Source organism: Phacochoerus africanus, chromosome 10 (genome assembly GCF_016906955.1).
Source record: "Phacochoerus africanus isolate WHEZ1 chromosome 10, ROS_Pafr_v1, whole genome shotgun sequence".
NCBI classification, from domain to species: domain Eukaryota; kingdom Metazoa; phylum Chordata; class Mammalia; order Artiodactyla; family Suidae; genus Phacochoerus; species Phacochoerus africanus.
Genome location: NC_062553.1, coordinates 131012608 through 131033887, shown reverse-complemented (window position 1 = coordinate 131033887; position 21280 = coordinate 131012608). Strand labels below are relative to the sequence as shown.

Genomic DNA, 21280 nt, shown 5'->3' with positions numbered 1-21280 from the left:
ATTTAATATTAAAATACATCTGGCCACATAATCAAATCTCTTTGTTGACATAGATATTTTAAATGGCTTGGCCATAGTTCTTGGGAAAATATAAAACAATGTATATTATTAAGATGCTTTTTTTTTTCTCTGTTTTTTTTCCTAGGGCCGCATCCGCGGCATATGGAGGTTCCCAGGCTAGGGGTGGAATCGGAGCTACAGCTGCCAGCCTATGCCAGAGCCCCAGCAACGCTGAATCCTTAACCCACTGAGCGAGGCCAGGGATAGAACCCGCAACCTCGTGGCTCCTAGTCAGATTCATTAACCACTGAGCCACGACAGGAACTCCTGGATTCATTTTTTCAATGGCAGCCATCCCTCAGAATTCACCTTGAGAAAGGTTGATAAATACATCTGAACAAAGATAGAACAACATATTTAGGAAATTTCTTTTTGTCCCCTCTATTCAAAGAAGCCAGCTGTGCAGAACTCACAGAAGAGTCTCTTTGCTCCATCGAGCAATCTTTGGATTGCAGCAGTTTCCCTGTTTATTTTCTTTTCCTAAATACAAGAAGGAGTAACATAAATGTACCTTGTAAAAGCATATAATTACCAGATTAATCATTTTGTCATGTTTGAAAACTTTGGAAACATTTTTCGAACTTTGAAACCTTTAGGAAACTTCCTAATGATAAAACTGACAGTCTTTTAATGTAAGTTATTAAGTATGAACACAAAAGAAACAAAGCTTATGGAGTGGTCATTGTGGAAAGTCTGAACATTCATAGTTATGTGGTGTGGAAGTATAGGCTTGTACAGGTGAGCTTGCCCACATGCTGATGGGGTCGTTTTTTATTTATTTGGAAGCTTGATCTGTTGACATGAAGTATATAATATATGTGGTAATTAAAACATGCCAGGGTGAAAACTCTTTATTCCAAATTTCTGACTGTCTTTTTAGCAAGGCAATTTTTAAGGACATCTCAAATCATATTCTTTAGAGACGGTGGTGTTCACAAACTAGTCTTCACAGATCAGAATCCTGTTTTCCAATTCTGTTTGCTTCTAGCCAAGATGTCTTGACAAATACCTCAGATCTTGATACCACTGCGCTATAGTAGTACTGATATTTTTTTAAATTTTATTTATTTTTCATATCGAAGGTTCCAGGGTACCTTGGTGTGCTAGTTTATTTTCTTTAGATTATCATTTCTTATATTTTTAATACATTTAATAAAATTTAATTAAAAAGTACAATAAGTAGAATTTCCTTAGATCAATTATAACATCATCCTTAACCCTAGAAGTGAAGTGTCCTTAAGAAACATTTTATCAAACTTAAAAATGACAGGCTCTTAGGCGTCGTCAAACAGACTGAGTGAGTAAAGGTAGGTAGGAGTGGCTAGGAATTGGCCCCTCAGTGCTGCTGTGGCTGGTAGGCTTTCTGGGCTGAGGTTGCCCAAGAAGCAGTGGCAGGAAGGTGAGTAAGGGAAGCCCCTGAGTGCCCTTAGAGACAGCTCTGTGAATGCCTTGGTGACAGTGCACTTTTCCAGAGCAGACATGAACTCTCCCCAGGTCAGATGGGCGTATCCCAGCTTACCCTGCTTCCTTATTATGCACAATTTCATTGTTGGAATTTTTATGTGTGTTTTAAAATTTTTATTTACTTTTCTTTTTTTCTTATCTTTCTTTTCTTTCTTTCTTTTTTAATTTTTTTTGCATTTTTAGGGCCACACTTGTGGCATATGGGGGTTCCCAGGCCAGGAGTCTGGTTGGAGTGACAGCTGCGGGCCTATCCAACAGCCACAGCAACGCCAGATCTGAGCCAAGTCTGTGACCTACACCACACTTCACGGCAACGCCGGATCCTTAACCCACTGAGCAAGGCCAGGAATCAAACCCGCAACCTCATGGTTCCTAGTCAGATTTGTTAACCACTGAGCCACGATAGGAACTCTTTTAATGGCTGGGAAAAAAGAGAGAAGAGTAATATTGCTTGCCACATGAAACTCATATTGCAGCATCCATGAATAAAGTTTCATCGGAACACAGCTATGCTCATTTTTTAATCAATTATTTACGGCTGCTTTCTTGCCACAACTGCAGAAGCGACTACTTGAATCAAAGACCACATGACATGCAAAGCCTCAAGTATTTACTCTCTGACCCTTTGGAAAAGAGGTCTGCCCTCTCCTGCCTTAGCTGATTAAACCTTGTATCTCCCTGAGCATCTGCCTGTGGGGGACACCTCTTCAGATGTGTCAGTACTGGAATGCCAGCTTAAGGCAGGAGTCCACTCTGCTGACCGCTGTTGCGGACTCCTCCTCAAGGTAGGTCTCTTGGCATTAAGACTTAAAAGGCAGCAGCACTGAGATGGGAAAACGACAGCATGTGTGGCAAGAAGTCAGTAATATTTCCTTAGAGCCAACACCATGCCATCTTTTAGTACTGGGCAGAAATTCAATGCTAAGAAGATCAGGGGTGCCCTTTGTGGCTCATTGGTGAAGGAACCCAACTAGGATCCATGAGGATGTGCATTTGAGTCCCTGGCCTCGCCCAGTGGGTTAAGGATCTGGTGCTGCTGGTGAGGCCATGAACTCTGGTGTAGGCTGCAGATTCGGCTCAGATCTGGCGTGGCTGTGGCTGTGACGTAGGCCAGTGGCTACGGCTCTGATTCGACCCCTAGCCCAGGAACCTCCATATGCCGCGTGGGTGCAGCCCTAAAAAGCAAAACAAACAAAAAACCCAACAAATTAAAACCACCACCCCCAAAATAACTGGCTACGCCGATTTTTTTTTTTTTTTTTTTGGAAAGGATGGTCCAATGACGTGGGAGTACAAGGGTTCTGAATGGCCGAGGGCTTGAGAAAAATGGGAAAAGCATAAAAGAGTCATCACCAACAACTATGAACAGAATCTACCAAAAAGACAAAGGACAGCATTTTTCATCTTAGGAGAAGAGAACTCAAGTCTGCTTATCACCGTTGTGCTAACTCTACACCGTGCCAGGGGTCTCGTGCTCTCCCACGATTAGAGCCCCTCCCTGAGAAAGGTCCACTTTTCTAAGGAACAGCACGCCCAGGCAGGCTTTTCCTGCAGACGGTGGCTGCCTCTCCTGCCTTCGGGAGCGCCCGGTGGACCCCGAGCTGAACGCTTTGCTGCCTACGTGATGCAAGACGCAAACCAATCCCTTTCCCTTCTCTCGCTCTCCCTCTTCCTTCCTTTCTCTCTTCCTTTCTCCACCTTGCGGGTTATACTCTCTTCCTAGCCCCTTGACCATCTGACTTGCCCTGAATTTTATGCCTGTGGGAATCTGTCATCCGTCTCTCCTCATAAGGAACCACACTCCACAAGAACAGGGATCTTGCTTCCTCCCACTCATTCACTGCTGTACACAAGCTCCAAAATGCGGCATAAGATCGAGGACAACTTGGTGAACGCATCGGGAAATGAACGTGTGTAGAAAACCCACAATGTGGCTGAACAGTAACTAAATGCGTCAACATTTTTGAAAAAAACTTTTTTCTACAAAAACTATCTATTACACCATGTCTAAATCAACAACAACTCTGAATGAGAACTCAGACTTGAGTTCTCTTCTCCTAAGATGAAAAACCCACTCAGAAAAAAGTTCTCTGCAAGTGAAAACTAGGTGGGTTCCCCTTGTTTCTACATCCCCAGTGGAATGGGCATAACGAAGGAGCGTGGGTGGGAGGTAACCGCCCTCCTAAGATAGATGGCATCGGAACCTGGGTCCCACATGCACAGGTCACAGCATAACCGGAAGACCCCGCCGGGTACCTGGGCTACGGACGCCTGGGGATTACCCAGTAAGTTTTTGAATGAACGCCTGGAAATCCATCGGAGCTGATGACAGAAGGAGGTGGTGTAGGTGATCTCCTTGTACACCGAACTCTTCTTCTTTTTCCGACCCCCTGAGAACTGATCTAACTCAACTTTCGTGTCCTTGAAGAAGGAGGAGTTGGTATAAGACGCAGCAAGTTTTCCTATGAGGGGAGTATCTTTCTCGGCAGGCTCTTCGGGCTCTTGGGCTGCGGAACAGAAGTGGATGAAGAAGGGAAACGTCATTCACAACATAACGACTGATTTTGTCCATTTTTCTGTAACCCTCTTCTTAGATTCCTCCCTAGCACCATCATTCTAGGGCTTGAGCATAAACTATTAGGAGAGCTGTGCTCACTGCTTTACAAATCAGAAAAATACATTGGCTTACTTGCATAAGCTTGCAGATACAGTAAACCCAGTGACCTTTGCCTAACTACACCATTTGAACCCTGATTCTTGTTTTTGGCCCGTGGCCCCCACAGCATGTATGGAAGTCCCTGGGCCAGAGACTGAATCTCAGCCGGAGCTCTGACCACCGATGCAGTTGCAGCAACACCAGATCCTTAACCCACTGCACCAGGCTGGGGATTGAACCGGTGCCTCCACAGACACGAGCCAGATCCACAGTGGGAACTCCAGACCCTAGTTCTTTTCAAATACACTTCTCATCATATGCAGTTATAACTCATAAGTAAAACCAAGACGACTCCAAAAAAATCTGGTCTTTGCTTTTCCAGCACGCAAATGCTCGACTGCCAACTTGCTCATTTCAGACCATTATACAGGTGGCCCTCTGTATCTGCGGACATGGAACCCATGGATACCAAGGCCCTACTGGAAGGGACTTGGGCATCCTTGAAGTTTCTATCTGCAAGGAGGGTCCTAGGACCAATCCCCTGAGGATACGGTGGGGCCTCTGGGTAAATGAGGGACGTTTTTAAAAATGGCAACTCCCCTTGGAACTTTGGAACTGACACTGTCACACAAATGCTCACTGACCAGTTAAATGAAAAACACGGCTCTCCCGGGGATGACAAGTTCTGTGGTGCCTGATGCCATGAGACTGAATGTTGGTGTGCCTCCAAAATGCACATGCTCAAACCCACTCCCCACTGGGACCGTATCTGAAAGCAAGGCCAGGCCTTGGAGGGATGATCAGGTCACGAGGGGGGAGCCCTCATGAGCTGGGTTAGTGCCCTTACGAAAGCGGAACCAGAGAGCGCCCTCCCCGCGCCCCCACGGGAGGAGGCAAAGAGACGGCTGCCCATCGATGACTCACAAGCAGGTCCCCAAAAGACACAGAATCTGCTGGACCTTGATCCTTGATCTTAGACCTCCAGCCTACAGAACTGTAAGAAATGCTTGCTGCTGAAACCAGCCAGTCCACGGTATTTTTGCAGTAGAGGCTGAATACAGGAGGACACGTGGGGCCAGAGGACGGCCGGGCACTAACACAAATTCACGCAGCCTCGTCGGCAGGAGCTACCACGTTGCTAAACTTCAGCCAAAGCAACCGGGCAATACGCTGCGATTCACCCAACGGGCTCACCTCCATCGTCTCTGTCCGCTCTGTTTAACACCACAGCGGAGGAGTCGCCGTTAATGACGTCCAGGAAGAAGTCTGCGGGGTTGTTGTAGGGCTCACAGCTGTAACCTACAAAAGAAAGGAAGGCAGCTACACACACTTGACAGTCTTGGGCAGTACAGAGTCCGGAGGTGAGGGAGGTGTGCCCGGGAGAGACGGCATCCAACAGTTTCCCCCTCACCTTCCGGCCCTCGTCTCCCCTCACTAATTTACTTTGTCCTTTGATATAGTCCGTCATCAAATATTTCCACACTGCTCTGCCCTGGCAAAACAACAGACGCTGAGCCAACCTCGGACTCTCAGAAAGTCTTCCTCTGGTGCTTGGTCCTCACGCATCATAATCCGTGAGACCTGAAACAGCTGTCAGTACGCTCTGGTGCTTATCAGAAAGAACGTCTCCAAAATCGAAAGACAGGTCCAAGGAAAAAAGCAAGCTGCGGAGTTCCCATCGCGGTACAGCGGAAACAAATCGGACTAGGACCATGAGGTTGCCCGCTGGATCCCTGCCCTGGTTCAGACGGTTAAGGATCCGCCGTTGCCATGAGCTGTGCTGAAGGTCGCAGACTCGCCTTGGATCCCACGTTGCTGTGGCCGTGGCAGCAACAGCTCCGATTAGACCCCTAGCCTGGGAACCTCCACATGCCGTGGGTGCAGCTCTAAATAGGACAGAAGACCAAAAAAGAAAAAAAAAAGTTCGTTGGGGAAAAAAAAAAAAAAAACTATAGCAAGACTACTGCTCCTTAAAGCAAGGCGATAAGCAGATCCGGCTAAGGCACAGCAGGACTGTGTTCAGGGGAGGCCTGGGCTAGTTCTGCTCTCCAAGTTCACCTGGGGACTGCCAGAATGCCAATACCCACTTTAGAATGACTGCTTCTGCCCCTACGAAATTCAGGTCCCAAATGATCATCTGCTGTTATGCTGCCCTAATTCCAACACAGTGAACACATCACCAGAACAGCCTTCTCAGGAGGACGGGGCTGGCCCAGCACAGCACAGCTGAATGCTTACTGGACTTGCTGCGGCGAGGTCACAGGGAAGGACAAATCTGACTCCCTGTTGGATCGGCTCCTTCTGTTTTACCCTTTCTGTTCTGTTGCATCTGCTACCAGTTAGGAATGTTGCCTCTAGCCTGCAATACACAGGACAGCCCTTCTCAGGGCTCTGACCTTTAAAGGTGTACCGTTTGCGATACAAGGTTGCAGAACCGAGAATAAATTCCTCTTGTCCCAGGTTTACGGGAACATCGTGCCCTGACCTAGTGGACAGCTGTAAGAACAGAGGATTCCAAAACCAAGACGTCGGCAACAGTTAACTAACAGTTAGCTAAAATCAGAGAAGCTTGAATCCCAGGCTGGGGAAGGTGGTTGCTCGGGACAGCCGGTGCACCATCCTCTCCTTCTGCTGGCTTTCCGAACAAAGCCACTCTTCCTTGCCTCGCCAACTCAGCTCTCAGTTTACTGGCCTGGCGTACGGCCAGGAGTATGAGCTGGGACTCAGCGACAACACGATCAGCTTGGCCTGACGTCTGACCTCCCCTGAACTCCCTAGACTCACCTGTACTTCGTAAATGAAGAAGTTTCATCTTAAATGATGGGGGAGAAAGCAATTGTTTTAAGATAAGGCACAAGTCTAAAGAAAGTTTTGTATTTCCTTTTGCTGTTGTTGTTTTGTTTTTGTTTTTGTTTCGCTTTTTAGGGCTGCACCTGCAGCATGTGGAAGTTCCCAGGCTAGGGGTCAAAGTGCAGCTACAGCTGCAGGCCTTCACCCCAAACACAGCAACATCAGATCCGAGCCGAGTCTGTGACCACAGATCATGGCAACACCGGATGCCCCGACCCACCGAGCGAGGTCCGGATCAAACTCACATCCTCATGGATACTAGTTGGGTTTGTTTCTGCGGCACCACAATGGGAACTCCCATTTCTGTTTAAATAGAATCAGGCAGAAGTTCCCATCGGGGCTCAGCAGAAACAAATCCAACTAGTATCCATGAGGATGTGAGTTCAATCCCTGGCCTTGCTCAGGATCCAAATTGCCATGAGTTGTGGTGTAGGCCCGCTGCCACAGCTCCAATTTAAAACCTTGCCTGGGAACTTCCAAATGCGGCAGTTTCGAGTTAAAAAAGCAATAAGTAGGGAGTTCCCGTCGAGGCACAGTGGTTATGGAATCCAACTAAGAACCATGAGGTTACGGGTTCGATCCTTGGCCTTGCTCAGTGGGTTAAGGATCCGGCGCTGCCATGAGCTGCGGTGTGGGTCGCAGACACGACTCGGATCCTGTGTTGCTGTGGCTGTGGTGTAGGCTGGCGGCTACAGCTCTGATTCGACCCCTAGCGAGGGAACCTCCATATGCTGCGGGAGCGGCTCAAGAAAAGGCAAAAAGACCAAAAAAAAAAAAGGGCAAAAAATAATACCAGTACTACTAATAAAATAATCCATAGAACCAGGCAGTCCGGAACTGACAGAAATGTTGGCCCATTGAAGTCAGACTTAGGACTAGCCACTATGTTGACAGGTAAATCACACACATCCTATGTCTGCAATCTAATTTTACTGGAAAATCAAGCAGCATCTTCTTGAACCCCCAACCAAGGTGGATCAACATCCCATGTAAGGGAAGAACCTGATAAAGCCTGATGGGTGTGGTCAAGAAGACAGAGAACTTGGGAACATTAGGCCTTTCTCAAAATATTCAACTGACAGATAACTGGCTCTGAGGCTAATATATGCACTGAACTGTTCCAGAAAGGTCACCAGAACCAGCAGCAGGGACAACGGATACAGACCCAGAAGAAACACACACACACACACACACACACACACACACGCAGAAAAAGAGACCAAAATACCAAGCTGGCAGGGCAAGGTGAAGAACGACCCTAGCACCAAACCAGCCAAAGACATGCTGAAGTGGTGGAACCAAGCCCATCACTTCAAAGATAAACAGCACCTCCGTCGACCCCTTGTTCTCTCTCAGGAGCCTACGAAAGAAGGGCTGCTACCGCACGAAAAAGTCAACCGTACCGATGGAGGCAAAGTATCCCAAGGCCTCCCGAGCAGGTCCATGGAACATGAGTCTTCCTGAGGCCAACAAGGTGAGGCTATCAAACAACTTAAAGATGGAGTAACGAGGCTGGTGAATGGAGAAGATGATGGTCCGTCCTTGTTTAGACATCCTACGTCAAACGTAAGAAGACGACAAGGCATTAAACCGCTGAAGCTTGCATTTCTCGGCAACACACTTAGTGGCCCTGCCTGTAGAGCATCGAGTGAGAAAAAATCGCTTTGCTTTTCCCACACTTCTCATCTCATGTGATCTCTCTGATAGTTAGGGAACCTTAAAATCAATGCTCTCATGAAAAGCTAGGGTTTCTAAAGTGAGTTCTATGGGCAGTCTACAATCAGCCAGAATATTCATCGGACATGCAGATCTGGAGTTCCCGTTGTGGCACAGCAGGAATGAACCCGACTAGTACCCATGAGGATGCAGGTTCAATCCCTGGCCTTGCTCGGTGGGTCAAGAATCTGGCATAAGCTGTGGTGTAGATTACAGTTACAGCTCGGGTCCGGTGTTGCTGTGGCTGGGGTGTAGGCTGGTAGCTGTGGCTCCAATTAGACCCCTAGCCTGGGAACCGCCATGTGCTGCAGGCACAACACAAGAAAAACATAATTATAATTTTCTTATAATGCAGGAGTTCCCGTCGTGGCACAAAGGAAAAGAATCCGACTAGGACCCATGAGGTTGCACATTTGATCCCTGGCCTCGCTCAGTGGGTTAAGGATCTGGCGTTGCTGTGGCTGCGGTGTAGGCTGGCAGCTATAGCTTTGAATAGACCCCTAGCCTGGGAACCTCCATATGCTGCGGGTGCGGCCCTAAAAAGAAAAAAAAAGTGCAGCTCCCTGGACAGTTTTCTCATACCTATTGGGTCGAGGGAATCCCTATATCTTTAACAAGCACCCAGGTCATTTGCAAGTACACTCAAGTTTGAAAACTTACTACGGATTAAATTGAAAATACGAGTCATATGTCCCATCCCCACTGATCATTTACTTAACTCTTCTGGATCTTTAGGAACTATTTTTCATTCTTCTGCCCTAATAATATAGTGAACATTACTTGGTACTCACTATATCTTTGCTAAATACTTTATAGAAATTTATCGTGAAATAAATTTTCACCATATTGTTATAAGGCAGGGCCAATTATTATTACTTTTATATAACACGTAAGGCTTAGATAATGAAGCAGTGGCCCAAAGTATCAGAATTAGAAGGGGCAGGGCTGGGATTGGATCCCTGGGCTATTTCCATGGCCAAAATTACCTGCACACGGGAGTTACTACTTAATGGGGAGAAGAAACAAAGGCCGAAACTCACCGTTCAAAAGCTGTTATTTATGAAAACAGTTTATGAGAAGAATCACTTAAGCATTTTCTAATCACTTACTGTATCATGACCCTGGGTACACATTTGTTCTGTCTCCAAGATGACAGGCCAGTCGATCAATCATTTCCAAACAACGTGGAACAGAAGTAGCAATGTGGAACAGAATGTGCAAGCCAAACAGGACCTTATAACCCAGTCTGAAGATGATATAAGCAGCGTAGTAAGAGGCCAACAGGACTAAGCAGGAAGAGAAAGGGCAGTGAAGGCGGGGGAAGATGGCAAAAAACCGTGCGACCCAAGCTCGGCTCCCGAAACCACAGGTATTTCAGTGTCACTGCAGAGCTGAGGTGACATATAGAGGCAGGCACTGAGGGACTGCATCAAAAAACAGCCCATCAGACTTCCCGTCGTGGCTTAGCAAAAAGGAATATGACTAGCATCCTGGAGGACGCAGGTTCAATCCCTGGCCTCGCTCAGTGGGTTAAGTATCCAGCGTTGCCGTGAGCTGTGCTGTAGGTGGCAGGACTCGGCTCGGATCTTGCGTTGCTGTGGCCCTGACAAAGGCCAGAAGCTGTAGCTCTGATTCAATCCCTAGCCTGCGAACCTCCATATGCCACAGGTGCAGCCTAAAAATGCCAAAAAAAACCCAAAATATATGATGGATGTATTCTCTAACTGAAACTGAACCCAGACTGATTACTTGACATCGTCACTTATACACGTGTACAACTGACATCTCAAGCATCTTCCCGTTTCTTCTTATCTGAGCAAACAGACTTGCTTGTGAGGGCAGGGCATCAGGGGATGCACGGTAATGATAAGGCCGGGGTGCCACATGGTTTGTCTGGCAGCTTTTTTTTTTTTTTTTTTTCTTATGGTCGCAGCCCTGACATATGAAGTTCCCTGGTCAGGGATTGAATCTGAGCCACAGCTGCAGCAATGCCAGATCCCTTAACCTACAAAGGATCAAACCCCTGCCTCCACAGCAACCCGAGCCACTGCAGTCAAGATTCTTAACCCACAGTGTCACAGCAGGAACTCCATGTGGCAGCTTTTAAGAAATGGAAACAGGGGGTTACCCCAGAGGTGTAGGCAGAGGGAATGGCCAGAGTGACTAGAGATTGATTGCACTGAAGGATCATGTTATTTGACTCAGCAAGTAAGTAAACATATTGCGATAATGGGAGCCAAGTTTCTCACTATCTGAAAAATTTAAAAACTTGCAGGGAGTGCCTATCAAGGCTCAGCGGTAACGAACCTGAGGATGCAGATTCAATCCCTTGCCCTGACCAGTGGGGTTAAGTATTCAGCACTGCGATGAGCTGTGGTGTAGGTCGCAGACATAGCTCTGATCTGGAATTGCTGGCGCTGTCATGGTGGCTAGCAGCTGCAGCTACAATTCGACCCCTAGCCTGGGAACGTCCATATGCTGTGGATGTGGCCCAAAAAAGGGAAAAAAGAAAAGAAAAGAAAAGAAAAACATGGAAAGGATGAAGACTAAAAAAATCTCAAGTATTAGATCAGAATTGGAAATAGTATGACGTCACGAGCTCATGATTTTATTTATTTATTTATTTTTGTCTTTTTGCCATTTCTTGGGCCACTCCCACGGCATATGGAGGTTCCCAGGTTAAGGGTAGAATCAGAGCTGTAGCCACTGGCCTATGCCAGAGCCACAGAAACACGGGATCTGAGCCTCATCTGCAAACTACACTACAGCTCAAAGAAACACCGGATCCTTAACCCACTGAGCGAGGCCAGGGATCGAACCCGAAATCTCATGGTTCCTCGTCAGATTGCTAACCACTCACGGGAAACTCCCCATGTTTTTGTAATATATGTACTAACACAGCAATAGTTTACAAATCCATTTACTTGTATCATTCTAGTCATATGCTATATACACACACACACAAAATATATATTTATAGCAAACACATATTTCCAAATAAAATATAGATATGTATTTCTGTTATTTATGGTCACATACACATGTACTTCTTAGCTCTGTCTGCTGAGCGGCTCTAGAAGCACTGACACTCCTGTAGCAGTGAGCACACTTGAGTAACCAGATTTTGGTTTCTAAATCCTAACTACACCAGAAGGAACCAGGGGGCTCTGAGGAGAACATCTGACACAGGAAAAGCACAAAATGAGTCTGAATCATCTTGCTCACCATAAAGTAAAGACATGCCTGAGGAATAATTCCAAGCACGTCAAAAGGACACAAAAGCAGACCAAAGGGACACACGTGCTCTGTGCTCTGGCCAGATCGGGGTGAATTTAGTCATAAAAATAAATAACAACAACCCAAATTATAACCCTTGGAATAAAAGAAAAATACGAACAAATACAAATGAACAGAGAAGGAGGAGAACTCCTTTCCCCTAATACGGGTAGAAAGAATGACGTCAAGAGACAATCACCCTTGGCAAGCAACACACGAGCAGCTGACAGTGGCCGGAGCTGTGAGTACCGGCCACCACTGGTGCATGGAGACTTGACAGGGAACAGGAGGTCTGATCATCTTCCCTGACAAACCACTGACCAACGACAAAGGGGACAACACTTATGTCACCGCAGACAAAGGCACCACACACCAACAGGACCGCTGATGAAGGTTCCCATCCGCCACGACGGGAGACGCCCGAATCAGGCAGCCCCTCGTGTCTCGCACTGAGAACACAGCCCCACTTCTGCGGTGTCCCTGCCAAGAGTCCATGGCCTGCGTCTGCACGTGAGGAAGCACTGGACGGGCCCGGCTTAAGGGCCTCCCTAGGAAATGTGCTGTCCACTGTGTGTGAGGACGTGACAGGTGGGGAAAGGGTACAGACCTGCTCAGGATGAGAAAAGAGAGTGTTTCTGGAGAGAATCCTGAGCCAAAAGGAAAAAAAGGCACTTTCTGGGGCAGGTGGTGAGGTCTGACGGAGTTTACGGACCGGATGGTAGCAACGGCCCCAACGCCGACTCCCTGGCTGCCAGGCACGTGAGGTGGTAACGTGGGAACAGTGGCCAGGGCACCCAGGGATGACGGTACACGGTGTCAGAAAAAGACGATGTGCGGGAGGGCGGGGGGCAAAGAGAGTCAAAAGGCAGCTGGGGAGTCAAGGTAGGGGGACGTGGGACTCCTGGGCATTCCTTTAACTGTTTTGTCAAAACCGTTGAAATTTTTTAAAAAGTGGCCCCAGAAAAGGCAAAAAGACAAAAAAAAAGGGTTTTTAATAAATAAATAAATAAATAAATAAAAAGATGTCCACAACTTAGCTCTTGTGCTTTCTCCTATAACCACGTTTCGCCCACCATCCTCTTTCCTCATAAAAGTAAATGGCCCTCTTGATTCCACTCTTCCCTTTCTCAGGCCCCAAATCTTAGGCATGGGTTTTTCGGGTGTCGTCACACCCTGCATCCCACTCCGGAGCTAATCCTGTTGCTTCTACCTACGAAACGGAGAGAATCCACCCACCTCACACCACCACCCCAGTCGGAGCCGACGGCCTCACAGCTCAACGGAGCCAATTCAGACATCGCCTCCTCACCGCATCCCTGCCACTCACCCTCGCCCGATCACACAGCCTTTCCTCTAGACAGCTGCCAGTCCTTTGTTCTAAAAGGCTCTCAACTCTTTCCATGTCCCCCAGAGACCATCAAAGCCGTAGTTCTTACAGCGGCCCACGGTCGACAGAACCTGCCACTCTTAGTGCCACCTCAGGCACTATTCTACTATGGACGCAACTGAACTGCGTGCCCCCGAATTCAAGTTGAAGTCCTACCTCCCAGCACCTGAGAATACACTGCATTTGGCTATTAGGTCTTTTTTTTCTTTTTCTTTTTTTATTATACTTGATTTTGGAGATTGGGTCTTTCAACAGATTATGGTTACATAAGGCCATGTGGGTGCCACCATCCAATAAGGATCACTGTCCTCATAAGAAGAGGAGAACTCGGGGAGTTCCCGCCGTGGCTCAGCGGAAGTGGATCTGATTAGGAACCATGAGGTTGTGGCTTTGATCCCTGGCCTTGCTTCCTGGGTTAAGGATCTGGTGTTTCCGAGAGCTGTGGTGTGGGTCGCAGATGCGGCTTGGATCCCGCGTTGCTGTGCCTCTGGCGTAGGCCGGTGGCTACAGTCTGATTAGACCCCTAGCCTGGGAACCAACCGCGGGAGGGGCTCAAGAAAAAATGCAAAAAGATGAAAAAAAAAAAGAATCTGGCATATTCATGAGCTGTGGTGTAGGCTGAAGATGTGGCTCTGATTTGATGTGCTGTGGCTGTGGCGTCAGCCAGCAGCTGTAGCTCTGACTGGACCCCTAGCCTAGAAACCTCCATATGCCACGGGTGCAGCCCTTAAAAACAAAAAACAAAACAAACAACAAAAAAAGAGGAGAACAGGACACAGACACACCAAGGGAAAATGAAGCGAGGACACAGAGAGAAGACAGGCACCCACAAGCCAAGGAGAAAGGACTCAGAAGAACCAGCCCTGCCGATTTCCTGATCCTGGACTTCTAACCTCCAGGAATGTGAAAAGCCACATTTCTGTTTTAAGCCACCCAGTGTGTTTCATTTTTCATGAGCCACTTCTACTTGTTAGTTGACTGTTTCCCTCCAACAACGAAGGAGAAATTTGTGTCTGTCGTGCTTACTACTAGATCCCCTGCACTAAGAATAACACCTCGTACAGAGCAGGTGCACAGATACTGGATGCGTGAAAGAATCACAGTCGCAGAGCCTTTACCTCTTCAGGAGCAAAAGGACAGCATTTGCTGTGCTGGAGTCTAAGCCAGTCGTGGGCTCGTCCAGGAACAAGATGGATGGGTCAGTAATAAGCTCCATTGCAATACTAGTCCGTTTTCTTTCTCCTCCAGACACACCACGGATAAACTGGGTTCCAACCTAAAGCACAAATATTATCGTTATGAACAGTAACAACCAGAGCCCCTACTGCTCGTGCAGCTCCTGACACGTGCCAACCCTAGCAAGGGCACTTTCTCTCATCAGCCTCGCTGAGTCTCAACAGCAAATAAATGACTATGTGGGAGAAGAGCTAAGGTTGCTCTTTAATTTGAAGAATACACCGAGCCTCAGCTCAGAGCTGGGAAGTGGTTAATCCCGATAGGAAACCCACGCTTTGAACAGCTCCGTATGTTTCTTATCCCATCAAATATTTAGTTTAAAGACAGTTAAGCTAGAGCACTAATAGATATGGTTCTGACATGGTGAAATCAAGACTAAAAAGGGAGATGGGGAGAGAGACGAAAGCTGAAAGCATTTATTATAATTTGTTAGGTTCTCATACCCTCCCCATCACCCTCCCACTGCCCGCCCCCACCCCCCCCCCCCCCGCAAAAAAAAGTCGAAGTGTGGCTTGGCAGCTGAGAAAGTTCACTTTCGAAGGCAGCTAGCTAACCACTATGCCACTGACGCCAAGAACGTTCACTTGGCACAACATCACACTGGCACCTCTTAAACCACCAAAGCTTCCCTCATTGAACCCCCCCATACCCTAACTCACTGCAGAATTCCTCACTCACTCCTTCTGACAAATTCAGGAGGCAGAGTTTCTACGGGGCAACTGGCTGGGTGTTTCCAACGAGTCATGTCACTGTGTGGTGGGGGACCAGAAAGGCTTAGGGGGAGGTAAGAATTCTCCTTTTCTTCTTCTTTTTGGCCACACCCACAGCGTGCAGAAGCCCCCAGGCCAGCGACTGAACCCACACCACAGCAGCAACCCAAGCCACAGCAGTGACAACGCTGGATCCTTAACCCGCTGAGCCACCAGGGAATTCCCTAGGAAACAAGTCCTACATTAAGAGTCTGCAAAGAGCCATGAGCAAGTGCCACCCCTGCCCTTTACTGGGTGTTATAACACCTGAGCTGGCAGGGACGCTTGGGTCACAGCTGGGGAAATGCAAATAGATAGGACCTGGGCATAGCTGATAGCAAGACACCGTTAATTTGGTTAGTTGATAATGGTGCTGCGGAAATGCAGGCAAAGTTCTTTTCTTGAAGATGCAGAAGTAGGATCAAGCGACATAACATGATACGCCTAAGTTTCCTTAAAATGCTTCCGAAAAAATAAGCTGAGGCGATTACGAGGTAAGATGAACACCTGGGAAATCTAGTCGTTATAATTACTAAACGTTATTAGTAATCGTACCATTACATCAATTACCTGATGGTCACGTCATCACTATGTAAACAAAGACCAAATCTGTCTCCAGACGGAGTCTGTTCCTAGAGCTCTCATCTTTGGGCGCCACTGCCTGTGCTTAGTCATGCTGGCTCTGCACTGTTGGTGAAAGGCTGTTGCCTAAGGCCTGAAATATACAGGGCAGCCCATTCTCTAGACCTCGACCTTTAAAGGTATACCATTGTCACTCATACGGAGGAAAAAGCTGTGGGACAGAGAATAGCCTTTGGCTGGCTGGAGGATTATAGGAACACGGCGACCAGAGCCACAGGGACGGCTGCAAGAACAAAGGATTCTGGCACCAAGAGGGCTGCAACAACCAACCACACCTCGCTCTCTCTTTTAGTATAAAAGAAGCCTGAGTTCTTACTTGGGTGAGTTGGTGCTTTGGGACAAGAGTCCACCATCTTCTCCATTTGCTGGCTTTCCAAATAAAGTCACTCTCCCCGACCCCAACGACACATCTCTCAATTTACTGTCCTGTCATGCAGAGAGCCTTACAAGTTTGGACTCAGTAACAAGTAATCGACCATTCTAATTGTTCGCTTAAATTTTAGTTAAAAGTTTAAAGATTTTGCAGTTCCTGTTGTGGCTCAGTGGGTTAAGAACCCGACTCGTATCCATGAGGATGTGGGTTCGATCCTTGGCTTCACTTAATGGGTTAAGGATCCAGTGCTGCCATAAGCTTCGGCATAGGTCACAGATGAGGCTCAGAAATGGCATTGCTGTGGCTGTGGTGTAGGCCTGAGGCTGCAGCTCCATTCAACCCCTAGCCTGGGAACTCCCATATGCCAGAGGTGCAGCCCTAAAAAGAAAAAAAGAAAGCTAAAAAATTTTGGAGTTCCTGTTGTGAAACAGCAGAAATGAATCTGACTGGGAGACATGAGGTTGCTGGTTCAATCCCTGGCCTTACTCAACGGGTTAAGGATCTGGCACTGCCTTGAGCTGTGGTGTAGGTCATAGCCGAGACTTGGATCTGGCGTTGCTGTGGCTGTGGTGTTGGCTGGCAGCTACAGCTCCAATTAGACCCTAGCCTGGGAACCTCCACATGTTGCAACTGCGGCCCTAAAAAAAAAAAAACAGAAAAAAAATTAATGTATCATTTCAACTAATTAGAGAAAGACATTCTAATTCAATAATGCCCTTTAGCTTATTTTCCCCGGAAATCCACCCAAGGATCTTAGGACAATGACCCTCTGTCAGTAGAGAACGTTTTCTTAAATGCCTACTGGAAAAACAACATCAAATAAACCGAGCCAAGGCAAAGGAAACCTAATCACTCATAAGATGAAAATAAGTGGAAAACACTCGCATCTCAGAGTTATTCTTCCAAACAAAACAGGGCAAAACATACTTACATTAAAGAATGTCAGAAAGTATCATATGAAGCATACAGAGCAGGAGCCCCCGGATGTTCACCATTTGTGAATGCCAGACGTACACCTCTCAAAAGTGATGGACCAAAGTCCCCTGGAGGAAGAGAAGCACAGCTAAAAGGGGAAAAGAAAACAGGAAGAAGGAAGGTTAGTGTGACGACACGACAGGAGGGGTGACGACACACCACGAGGCACGACAAACAGTCGGTCCGTGGGCGAGAAGCCAGAGAGCTTCACCACGTGGAAGGACCACGGATGCTTTGCCAAAGAACACTCACACGCTAGAGCACACGGCCACACTGCATTCCCAGGGTTCAATCATTCCTAGTTTTTTAAACTGGTTCACTTCCATCTTCAGGCTAGATAACCCATCGCTTTTCTCACGGTTCCAGAGAGCAGCCACTCGGGACCACGCATGTTCCAGAAAACCGCTGACTGAAGAAGTTCCACTATCCACACAGGGCCCATTTGGCCAGCTATGACACTCTCCGTTGCTCTACATTACCTTGGAATCGGCCACTTTATCCAGACCCAACTCTTGAATGACCATGTTAATCCGCTCATTTTTTTCATGATTTGTCATGGTGGTCGGAAGCCGAAGAGCTGCCGAGAACTGTAAGTTTTCTCTCACTGTCAGCGTTCCCATCACGACGTCATCCTTAAAGCAAAACGGCATTTTCACAAGACTACATGCTCTGTAGTGCATGTACCTTATTCATAACAACAACATACCCCGAGTTCCCGGCCCGGCTCAGTGGTTCACGAACCGGACGGGTATCCATGAGGACGCAGGATCAATCCCTGGCCTCGCTCAGTGGGTTCACGATCCAACGTTACCGTGAGTTGTGGTCTAGGTTACAGACACAGCTCGGACATGGCTTTGCTGCGGCTGTGGTGGAGGCTGGCAACTGTAGCTCCGATTGGACCCCTAGCCTGACAGCTTCCATGTGCCATGGGTGCGGCCCTAAAAGACCAAAAAAAAAAAAAAGAAAGAAAATACCCAAGTTCTAGCTAATAACGAGCTTGCAATTAGACAATTCACAGTAACTCCAGGATGCAGACTGCTGCAAAGCCTGATGAAATCCTTCTCATTCCCAATCTGCTCGCCCAGAGAGAACACAGGGGATTCCCATCGCTACCTTTCCAGACTGTTTAACACAAAGGTCTGCCAAACACAGTTCTAAGCTCGAGGATGGAGAGAAGTGAAGTGAAGAAAAACAGAAAACAGTCATGTCCTTTAGAAATGATATGACAACAAGAATTGATATCATTGCCCTTACAGGAGTCATATTCCAGATTCTTTTCACTGAATACTGTGCTGAATCTTATGGGGCATTATGAAAGGCTGACATAAAGAAAAATTGTTTCTATGAGGATGTCCCACAGTCAATTAGAAACACACTCCCTTGTGAGCCAAGGCACTCGCCCAGTACAGAAACAGAGAATCCATAATGTAAATCCACAAATGCTTACCTGTACCACGTAACCTGAGTTACATTTAAAATTGGCAGGTCGAGGTGCTCCATTGATCAAAACATCTCCAGATAATCCATGCGGATCTTTCCTTGCAGCTAAGACATCTAACAACCTGTTTAAAAAAAAATGCGTTGTTCCGGGTTTTTTTCCACCCAACCTGGGTTTTCGCTCTCAGCTCACCTGAATCCAAATTCTGCTCAAGTTAGAATATTAACTTTTCAAGACTCATATTGTTTTATGTATACATAAAGATATACAGCTCTTTCAAGGCTCACCTCTTTTTTCTTTCTTCTCTTTTCTTTTTTTTTTTAACTACATGCTACAGTAAAGCCCAAAAACGTGAACGCAGCAAAGCGCTGCGGGTTGATCTGGCAGAGCACCCACCTGCCTCCAGGCTGTGCGATATCCGGTACTGAGGTCCCGAGGCAGGCCCTGTGCCCCTCGGTCTAAGACACAAGCCCTCCCTTTCGCCTCGGGCTCCGCCTCCCCACTCTCCATTGTGCCCATTCCCTTCCCTTCCCTGTCCACAGCACAAACCACGGCTGACAGCTGCATGCCAATCGCCTGATCACGTCCTGTTAGGAAGGCTGACCTAGAAAGACGTCCCCATCCTCAGGACAGAACCACAACCCAGCACAACTGCACGCTCCCCACCGCACCTAGACCTGGACCAGACGCCCAGGCAAAGCGCAACGAGCACCTGCTCACATAAAGCTGATCTTTAAAGGCACACGGAAACTCGGGGTGGGGAACAGGAAGGAGACCAAGAGCTACAGAGCTCCAGTTATACAGTCAGTGAGCCACGGGGATGCGAGACACGGCGTGAGGAGCACGGGCAGTGATACTCCAGTAACTCTGTATCGGTACAGAGGGCTGGACGGACCACGGCGATCATTTCACCATGGCTGCCAATGTCGAATCACTGTGTGGCACACCTGCAACTAATGTAAGATTGCATGCCAACTCTAACTCCATTTTGAAAAGCCACACATTAAAACTACAGAGAGAAAGCTTACTTATACTGCTATACTCACGAAGATTTGCCTCCACCGGTGGGTCCCAGAATGGCATTGAGGCCAGGTTTCATGATCCCACTGCAAATGCAAAAACACCCAAGTTACTGACCCACTTTAAAAGCAATTCTATTATTTAGGGTGGGCCTTTAACACACTCAATGAAAACCGATGAACTGCGACAAGGGGGAGAAAAAAAGGCACCAATCAACTCTCAAAGGAAAAAGATACTCAATTGTTGGTTAACAGAAATCTAGCACACAAAAAATGTCAATCACTACTGAGGACTTAGAAGAAAAACGCCTTGGGTCTTAATTCCTTCACTTCTTTTTTTTTTTTGGTCTTTTTGTTTTTGCCTTTTCTAGGGCCACTCCTGCGGCATGTGGAGGTTCCCAGGCTAGGGGTCGAATCGGAGCTGTAGTCACTGGCCTATGCCAGAGCCACAGCAACACGGGATCGGAGCCGATCTACGACCTACACCATAGCTCATGGCAACGCCGGATCCTTAACCCACTGAGCAAGGCCAGAGATCAAACCCACAATCTCATGGTTCCTAGTCGGATTCGTTAACCACTGCACCCCCACGGGAACTCCTCTTTCGCTTCTCTTCTACAACATTTAAATTGTTTTGGAAAAGGACACAAGAACTTTCAAGGTTCCTTGAGGTCGCAGACGCTGGCGAAGCCCTTTGCTCCCCTCACTCCTCCCTCGCAGTGTAAAGTGCAGAACAGTCCTGGGTGATGCCTGATGAGAATTAGCTTCACGCCACCTGATGTGCTACCTAAGCAGCATTCCCACTGCTCAAATCCAGTCACACAAGAAACAATATATCTGAAACAGAAATTCAGTGGCCGGGCGTTCCAGTCGGGGCTCAGCAGTAAGGAAGCCAACGAGTGCCCATGAGGATGTGGGTTTGATCCCTGGCTCTGCTCAGTGAGTTAAGGATCCTGGGTTGCTGGGGCTGTGGCACAGGCCAGCATCGATAGCTCTGATTCGACCCCTAGCCTGGGAACATCCATACGTCGCCGGTACAGCCCTAAATAGACAACATAAAAAAAAAAAAAAGAAGAAACCCAATGGCTGGAAAAAAAGCACCTTGAGGCGATACAATTTTCTTTGTATCCCCAATTCTTCACCCACATCAAATTCTTAATCAAATTAGAAAAGTAAAACATATACCCTCAGGATAATCTTGTCTTCTTCCTTGTAAAGTATCAGAAAAAAATGGACTGGGACATTCTCGGTTTAGAAGTAGTGGATGCCACTTTCTATTGGAGAGAGCCTTGAAGGATATAAACCATGGTGTACACAAAGTATGTTGCAAACAGATGAGCAGACTTTGAGGGTAGTGAATATCCAGATAGAAGGGGGAGTCCCTGTCCTAGCGCAGCAGAAACGAATCTGACTAGTATCTGTGAGGATGCAGGTTCAAT

General features: G+C 47.3%; 2 protein-coding genes across 2 annotated transcripts in view; both read right to left on the bottom strand.

The window, feature by feature from the left end:
* LOC125137496 (broad substrate specificity ATP-binding cassette transporter ABCG2-like) overlaps positions 1-21280 on the bottom strand; it is a 62067-nt gene that overhangs the window by 10391 nt on the left and 30396 nt on the right. The window lies entirely within an intron of this gene.
* Positions 321-19936, bottom strand: LOC125137495 (broad substrate specificity ATP-binding cassette transporter ABCG2-like). The gene is made up of 8 exons (XM_047798153.1): positions 19869-19936; positions 18832-18946; positions 17864-18016; positions 14528-14685; positions 8434-8585; positions 5375-5479; positions 3781-4031; positions 321-540 (listed from the first exon to the last, which is right to left on the bottom strand). The coding sequence occupies exons 1-8, from the start codon at positions 19919-19921 to the stop codon at positions 442-444; spliced, it is 1086 nt and encodes a 361-aa protein (XP_047654109.1). The 5' UTR covers positions 19922-19936; the 3' UTR covers positions 321-441.